The following is a 9,319-nucleotide window of genomic DNA, read 5'->3' as shown; positions in this document are numbered from 1 at the left end:
TTTTTTTTTTTTTTTTTTTTTGGCACTGGATGGAGGTGAGTAGTTAGTTTCATTCCCTGGCTGCTTTATGCCCAGGGAAAGAATCTCCAACACCCATTACATTAGAGCCTGGGTTGGCCTAGAGTCAGTTTGGTTGCTGTTCTTTGACCATATGGGGAAATGGAACCACAATTCCTTGGCCACTCTGCTAGCTGATCTAAGTGAATTAAGTAGGTGCTACTTTTGGCTAAGTAAATTATTACTGAATTTTGCTTTGTCTTTATATTGCATGTCATGTTTTGTACCAGTTATGAGCCTGGCTCATGGGCACATTGAAGGCCAGAGAGCTACTCTGTAAGTCTGAATTAGTGAGCTTTTCTGGGTAGTTTACTCTCTTGGCCATTAAAATACAGTACTTGACCATGCATTGTCCCACTTAAAGGCACAAGGGATTAGTCAACTCCCTCTGTAATTAACTGACAGTTATCTTTCATTAAATGTATTCAGAGCATAGTAAAGTCAGTGGACTTCAGCATCATATACTAAGACTTCCTCTCTTGTAAGTTCACTGTTGCTGTGGTCTGTCTGTGTTCTGAGTTGAGACTGATGCAAGTTCTGTTTCATTATGCATTCTGTACTTTACATTCTGGCATCTTTATGTGTGGTGCATATGGTTGAGAGCATGGTGACTCCTCACTGTGCAGGTCAACAGGGCAGCAATGGTTCAGCTCCTGGCCACCAGACAGAGCAACCACAGCATGAGGATGAAGACGACGATGAGGAGGAAGGAACAGAGGGTCAGATATAGCATCTTTGTTTTTACATTAGATTTCTCAGATTTCTTTCTGCAACATTGAAATAGACTGACATGACTTCTGTATATAAATTCTGCTAATTCTATTCTTCTAGCTGACAACTGCCCTTTGTAGTACATGTATACCTTATATTCAGCTTGCTTGAGCCCAAGTTAAAATTTGATTTTGTTACTTTTATACATTTCAGGTATGTCTCATATTAAAAAATTATGGGAACATACTCTCTCCTGCCTGAAATCTTCCATGCTCCCATATGAACATTTAGTATTGTTTGATTTCATGTCAAGATTCCTGTCTATGGTAGATTATACCAATTGTAGGGAACCATCACAGTGCTTTAAAATTTTGTTGATGATTGTTATATATGTTCCCCTGAGGAAAAACCAAAGCCATTTGGAGATTGGACACTATTTATCATAAGGATATATTTTTAACAAAAAGCATGGTTTCTGTATTTTATTATGACCTGTAGACATAAAAACATTAAGCTGATCTTGCAGTAGAAGTGTGCAAAGCAAACTGGGCCCCAAAGCATTTTTGTTCAATCTCCAAATCTCCTGTATATTAACAGGTTTGTTTCTAGTGAGATTGTGTTTTGGCATAAAGGTAGTTAAGTTCATTAATCTTTAACTTCAATGCAGGACAGCTTCTTTTCATACATCACATGTAAATCATGTAAACTTTTTTGCATTGTTAATGAAAACCAGCTACCAGGAACTTATCAAAGTTACCATAGTCATGTTTGATTCCCCATAAGACTTAAAAGTTGTGCATCTCTGTTTTAAAAGATAGCTCTGCTTATTTATTTCAAACACAATACTATTTGAATCATTGTCATCTTCAGGATGGTGTTCCATGTACATGTACTGCTTACTGTATTATTGGTATGGTAGTTTGTAGCTGACAGTTTTCAAATTGTAATTTATAATAATTGTTACGGCGCACTGATGTTAAAACCCTAGGGTCTGCTTACGGTTACAGAATGATGCTAAAAATGTTTCATTCTTACACAACTCTATTGAACATCACAACACAACAAACAGAAAAAATCAAGGTCAGCGCCCAGCTATGTTTCGCCACATGTTTCAGCCACTAATGGCCATCATCAGGCAAACACATATTAACAAACATATACCATTGAACTGCAGTACATTAGATTGTATGCAGTGTTATAAATCATTTAAAATACTCTGCATAAAAATAGAATGAGTCATGATATGTATGCAGTGTCCGTCTTTTAGTGCACTCAATTTCACTTGTTATTTCACAACATGTTTCGGCACTATAGTGCCATCATCAGGTGCTCCATTTATGTTAATCTATTTCATTGCTTGCCATTATGTCATTGTAAAATTTAAAAAGTATTTAAAAATGTTCATCAATTTTAATAAATATTTATATACTAAAAACTTGTTAAGGTTATATCTTATCTGTCCCAATTCTAACAATAGAACAAGTGAAATAACAAGTGAAATTGAGTGCACTAAAAGACGGACACTGCATACATACCATGGACGAAAATCAGTGCAACAGGATGCTAAAATACAACAATAAGTCAATTTATATAAAGAAAACTAAAAGTTATTGTATAAAACAAGATAAAATTGATGTTATATAACATCAAATCAGTCGTTGATATTTTACTTTACATACGTTTCCATGGACAAATTGGAAATTTGATATTTCTTTTATATAAGAATGCATAGGAGGCCCATGATGTTGCAAATTAATTAATTGTATAGTCGGTGCCTCATCTTACGGAGAATTGTCTGTACCGTATGGAAAGAAAACGACTTGCTTTTCTTGCTTTTATGTCATTCTTAACTTGTATCCATTGAACAAGTGATGAATATGTAGATTTCTGTATTCTGGGATGTGACACCATGTAATCTGATAGATCATGGCTGTCATTTTAGAGGAACGTGGTGCCTCCATTTTCAAGGTAAACAAATATGCTGAGTGTAGAAGAAATTGATTCTGATGTAGGTAAAGGGGTCCAGAACTGGTTCTACAAGCAGACCTACAGGAGACAGCACTGAGAAATGACAGATATTCCAGGGGCAGGTGTAGGGAAGGGGGAACATGAAAGAGGAGGGGAGAGAAGGTGGATGTGTCATATGTTAGCAGCATGTAATGAACCACAGGCATACATATGCTTGGAACAAAACATTCACGCAGAGTGTGTGTGTGCACGCGCTTGCACACGCTTGTAAGGGGGAAGAGATCCCTGTACAGTTGTTTCAGTGGCTGCCAAGTATTTTTATATTTCATGAAACAGAAATAGATTAGAAATATAAGATCCTGTTATAGAATAAATGAAGGAAAAGAAATGCTTCTTGAGTTAGAAAACTGAGTACATTGTCCCTGTTGTCACAAGTTACAGCAATAAACAATTGTGTTGTGTGTGTTTACATTGGAAACAAGTTCAGATGTGGGTACGTCTAGCAGATATTTTTAAGGTACATAACATTTAATTCAGTATATAAAGAGAGTGTATGAATAAACCTGTTTAAATAATGAATTATATGTGTAAGAAGTAGATATTTTGTTTATGCCCTGTAATGACTTGCATCCAATGAAATCAAGATTAAGAAAGGTTATCATAGATATCATATTTTACAAAGTTATTGTGATAGCTATGTTTAACCTTTATCATCCACACATTGCACTATTATGATTGTTCTTGGTTTGGTACAGAAGGTCCAGCAGCCACTGTTTATAATATAACTATCATTGCTCCCCAATTAAAATCCAGTCACCAGTGCCATACAGATGGGAGATATAAATGCTCAGTCCCCAGATAATTAAGGTTAAGGATCATTTCATGAGGCAGACTGTAATAAACTATGTACACATATTCTGTATGCATGTTTCCACTTAGACTGAATCAAGTGTGTGATTCTTAGAATATTGTGTGCGAAAACCTTGGAGCGTGGCGGAGTTGAAACGTAAGCAGACAACTGCAGTGGTGCTTCTTGGAGTGATTGGAGCAGAGTTTGGCCAAGATGTGAGTGATGGCAGCACAAGGCGAAGGGCTAGTGAAGATCAGAGGCGCAAGAGTTCTGTTGTTGAAGGCTTCGGCATAGGCAATAATAATCTTGCCCGGCTGACAAGTATGTCATTCTGAGTCTTTATTTGTGTAACAGTAAGAATGTGTGGAAATTAATCTACTGAAATTTCAACTTTTTCATTTGAAAGTAATCTTACGTTATTTTTCTTCCTCTTCATCGTCTTTGAATTTTTTCCATATCATGTCCATCCATGACATTTCTGTCAGTCTGTGATTTGTCAACCATAACAGAAAGATGAGTTTTGTTATTTAGATGGAATATGTGTGTAAAAGAAATTCCTGTCTGTTAAGAAGTCCTCAAGAATATCTTGTGGAAATGAGTCCCAGCGAACAGAGTTTGCCAAGAAATGTGAATTAAATGTCTTGTATTTCGTTCAAGCCATGAATGTTATCAGTGAAGAACTGTTGCTATAATCATTTTGCAGTCTAATCTTATTATGTGTTCCTCAGACTTTGGAAGCAGTGAAACATTTTCCATGTTTGTTCATAGGTCTTGCTCTTACCCACTTACTCTTAGCAGCACCGTCTTCACGGCTACCTGCACACACACCTCTCCGAAGGGCTGCCATAGATTTGATTGGTCGGGGTTTTACAGTATGGGAGCCTTATCTTGATGTATCTAAAGTTCTTCTTGGGCTTTTGGAATTGTGCTGTGAAGCTGACAAACTCATGCCAAGGTACATAAACTGATGAAATTGCTATATTTATCTGAATTTAAGTCAGCTTAGCTCCACATGTGAAAGCAAAAACTTTAAGAAACATTACTCCAATGCTGAAGAATTTTTCTTAATGTCCATAAATGGAGAAGTGTTTGCTTCAGCGGAACTGACATGATAGCATCATGACATACAAGGTGTGTCCCAAAATTCATGAAATATATTTCTTTCCCGCACTCCTACTGGTCGGAGCACGCTGGAACCGGTTAGGTTGGGGGGGGGGAGGCCTTTAGCTTCACAGCGCGCCCAAGTTCAGTCTGCTCGAGCGTCGGAGGTGTCAGTATCGCTGATTTAGTGCACGTGTGTTTTGTGACCACATCACGGCGTGCGATGGTGGATACTTTCGAACAACGTTGTGTGGTCAAGTTCTGCACAAAGCTCAACAAAAGAGCCGCCGAAACTCACGAAAGCAAGCCTATGGGGAGTCTGATGTATCATATGTGCAAGTTACAAGGTGGGTGAAGAAGTTTAAGGAGGGCCAGGAAGGAGTGGAAGATGACCCCTGCTCTGGATGGCCATCAACAAGCCAAACCAATGAAAATGTGACTCGTATGCATAATTTGTTGAATACTGACCGTCGAATGACTGTCCAGTTGTTAGCCGACATTCTGAACATTCCAAAAACCGTTGTGCATCACATCGTTATGGATGAATTGAACATGTGAAAGGTGTGCGCCAAGCTGGTCCCCAAATTGTTGACGGACGAGCAAAAGGCCAGTCGAGTGTTGATCACGAGTGAATTGAAGGAATGTGTAGAAATTGAACCTCATTATTTATACTGTGTTATTACCAGTGATGAAACGTGGACATTTGAGTACGACCCAGAAACGAAGCGCCAGAGTGCTGAATGGCACACTACGGCTTCCCCGAAACCAAAGAAGGCAAAGATGAGCAAATCAAAAGTGAAAACAATGCTCATTGTCTTTTTCAACGCCAAGGGTGTGGTCCACAAAGAGTTTTTACCCCAAGGACAGACCGTCAACACTCCCTACTACATGGATGTTCTAGAAAGATTAAGGAAAAGGGTCATCCGCATGCGAAAAGACATCACCACTAACTGGCTGCTGCATCATGACAGTGTGCCCAGCCACACATCTCTGCTTGTCCGTGAGTTCCTGGCGAAGCACCACGTGGCAACGCTGCTGCAGCCACCCTACAGCCCTGACCTAGCTCCGGCCGACTTCTTTTTATTCCTGAGGATCAAGACTGCACTCAAAGGACACTGTTTTGAAAGCATTCAGGCTATCCAAGCGGCCCTGACAACAGCTTTAAATGAGGTTCCCGTTGAGGCCTTTGAGAGGGCATACCGGGCATCGGAGAGTTGGTGGAAAAAATGTGTAGATGCTCATGGACAGTACTTTGAAGAATATTAACACTTTGTACCGATATCATCAATAAATTTAAAATATATATATATAATTTCATGACTTTTTGGACACACCTTGTAAGTGATATTACTGATATCACTATCACCTCTACATAAATATTATATACTGGGTGATACGTAGCTGTGCTTAGATAGTGATGACATTGCTAATAATGTACTCACAGTACTGAATGAATATTCCAAGTGATTTGTGATATTACTGTCCCCCCCCCAGAGTAATTGCCACTGGTACCTGGAGCTGCTCTTGTAGCCCAAAATTTGTTCCTTCCAAATTTTCATAGTGTAACATTATCTCACATTTTTTGCCAGTAATAGGATTATACATAGCATGGGGTGATGAAATGCTAGAGGGAAACCTTTTTGGGATTATCTGCATTCAGATTAACCATGGGACTATTTTAGGGCCCCTTAGTTATTGACTATTGCCCATTGCATCACTTTCGGTAATACTCATCAGAGAAGGTTTACAGAAATTTGCAATGGACTGTACATACCCTCACATTTTTTGCAACCATTTTCATTTTTATTTTAATTTTATTGTTTTCCATACCATCCTACTTCCACTGAACAAGGTTTGATTTCTACTAGTGGAAGAATATTTGGTATTTACACATTTTTGAATATCCATTGTTTTTAATTATCCATGCCACATCTCCCCTCTGTTATCACAGATAATAGAGATTTTACTGTAATGTCTTCTTCTTTTGATTCATTGAACTGTGCTTTTATTGACAGCATGACATATGGACTGCCACTGACACCAGCAGCTGATTCATGCCGTACAGCTCGTCATGCCCTCACCCTCATAGCCACAGCACGTCCTGCCGCCTTCATTACTACCATGGCAAGGGAGGTGAGTTTTATGCATGAAGAACAGGTCCAATCCAATGCATTGAAGCTCCATATTTAATTATCTCCATTCTGCTGTTACTTTCTGTTTGTTAAGATCTAGTATTCTCTTCAGCATGGAACATGGTAGTCTCCAGGTAAGGCAGTGGGCTGTCATTCATAGAGTCCAAAATTTGATCCCTAGTCTGGTCTGTGTCTGGATTTTTCTGCTCACAGATTGAAACAGTCACCTCTATCGAAGATGAAAACTTTGAGCATGGGAAGGATCCCCACCACACACACACACACCCAGGTACTCCTTCTGCTGACCGTCATTCTCATGATCACCCTGTGGCTGGGGTCAGCAGAATCTGCCCTGTGGGTGCTCATGTATCAGAAGTTGATTTGTTCTCCTTACCTAGATGAGCAGAAACCAGACAGTTCAAAACGTATCTGGCCACATTAAAAATATATACATGTTCTTTTCACCACATTATCTTTCAGTCTTTATATTTTCTACATACGAGGGTAATTCCAAAAGTAAGGTCTCCTGTGTTTGAAAATATAAAATAAACATTTATTTTCAATTTTTGATACATCAGTTGAATCTTGAACATGTACTCATTTCTGTACATAATCGCCATTTCGGTCGATGCCTTTTTGTAGGCGCAGTGGCAGTTTTTGTATGCCCATGTCATACCAGTTCACCTCCATGCTGTTCAGGAAACTTCGAACCTCAGCTTTCACCTCATCGTCGTTGAAGCGCTTTCCAGACAAATGTTTTTTCAACTTTGGAAAGAGATGGTAGTCACTGGGCGCCAAGTCCGGACTATAGGGTGGTTGGGTGATGATGTTCCATCCAAACTGTTGCAGTTGAGCGACGGTTTGTCGGGCAGCATGGGGGCGAGCGTTATCGTGGAGAATGCTTACGCCCTTGCTCAACATCCCTCTTCTCCGGTTCTGAATCGCCCGCCTGAGTTTTCTCAGTGTCTCACAATATCTCTCAGCGTTTATTGTGGTCCCAGTTTCCATAAAGTCAACCAACAATACCCCGTTTCGATCCCAAAACACAGTTGCCATGACTTTACCGGCAGACTGTGTTTGCTTGAATTTTCGAGGCTTAGGCGAAGAGGAATGCCGCCACTGACGTGATTGTTGTTTTGTCTCAGGTGTGAAGTGGTACGCCCAGGTTTCGTCGCCTGTGACAATTGAATTCAAGAAGTTGTCCTTTTCGTCAGCATAGCGGCGAAGAAATTCACGGGAAGAGTCAACTCTCTGCCGTTTGTGGTCTTCTGTGAGCATTCGCGGGACCCATCTTGCGCACACCTTCCGATAATTCAACTTCTCTGTCAAAACCCGATAAATGGTGGTTCGGGAAACCTCGGGAACCGAAATGCAGAGATCATCGAGTGTGATGCGCCTATCCTGACGCATGACTCACTCAATCTTCGCGACTGTCTCGTCAGAAATTGACGGTCTCCCAGTTCTTTTTTCGTCGTGTATTGCAGTACGACCATATTCAAACTCCCTACACCACTTGCGGACGTTCTTTATGTCCATGCACGACTTGCCATACACTTCCACCAATTGACGATGAATTTCAATTGGTTTAGTCCCTTTTGCGTTCAAAAACCGAATAACTGCGCGAATCTCACACTTCGCGGTTTTAGTAATCGGGAGCTCCATTTCTAACAGCAACCGTGCCAAGACTGAGCGTCCTAGCTACGTGCGCGCATGCTTGGTGGTATTGGGGGGAGTGAGGGAAGCAACAAATGCAACAGGGTTGCCAACAGCCGCATGAAAAATTACCCAGTGCTTTGGAGACCTTACTTTTGGAATCAGCTACGTATTAAGAACTCTAATTTCAAAACAGTGGATAGAATTCTGATTTTATGTAGTGAAATATTAGTACGAGGGCTATTCAGAAAGTAACCTCTGTTTATTTTAGGCAGCATTTGTAGGAGCAGGGTAGAACTCTTGCATGTGAGGTGGTGTCACATGACTTACTGCCTTGTAAACCATCACATAACTGGTCACCTAGTGTTTATTCTTATCTCTACAGAATGAGTTGTGATGTATCCTGCAAGTGATAATCCCACCAGCTGCAAAATTCATGCTGTTATCTGCTGTTTTCACACCAAAAACTTGAGTGCTGTGGGAATTTATTGTGAATTATGTGTGGTTTATGACCAAACTGTAAAGAGTGAAGTAAGTGTAAGACAGTGGCGTAGAATGTTCAAAGATGGGTGGGTGAACAGATTATTAGTATTATTATTATCATCTCTTGTCACAGGTTTATTTCCTGGTATTCCTTTTCTTGAACCAGTGATGCACCTCACCACTCAGGCTTCAAGCTTCGCACTGTAGCACTTTCCGTAGTATGTGTGATGTTCCCAGGATAGCTGTTTTTTGCAGTGAATCTATGGAGTGCTTACCAGGAATTAGTTCCAAATATTTTCTCAACCCTCTCATAACTGTACCCGTGGCTCCAATAATTACTGGTATCACAAAACATTTCATGTTC

General features: G+C 40.0%; 1 protein-coding gene across 8 annotated transcripts in view; it reads left to right on the top strand.

Annotated features, from left to right (window-relative positions):
* LOC111869451 (WD repeat-containing protein 7) overlaps positions 1–6,820 on the top strand; it is a gene marked incomplete at its 3' end in the record, with an annotated part of 95,361 nt that extends 88,541 nt beyond the window's left edge. For all 8 annotated transcript variants that reach the window (XM_033753433.1, XM_033753436.1, XM_033753435.1 and 5 more), the window contains 4 exon segments: positions 684–776; positions 3,701–3,907; positions 4,355–4,541; positions 6,703–6,820. In XM_033753433.1, the coding sequence (XP_033609324.1) occupies positions 684–776; positions 3,701–3,907; positions 4,355–4,541; positions 6,703–6,820 (605 nt within the window).
* Between the last annotated feature and the right edge of the window lie 2,499 nt (positions 6,821–9,319).

This window comes from Cryptotermes secundus, unplaced genomic scaffold (genome assembly GCF_002891405.2).
Source record: "Cryptotermes secundus unplaced genomic scaffold, Csec_1.0 scaffold1411, whole genome shotgun sequence".
NCBI classification, from domain to species: Eukaryota; Metazoa; Arthropoda; class Insecta; order Blattodea; family Kalotermitidae; genus Cryptotermes; species Cryptotermes secundus.
Note: the sequence above shows the minus strand (reverse complement) of the source record. Positions and strands in the feature narration are given on the sequence as shown.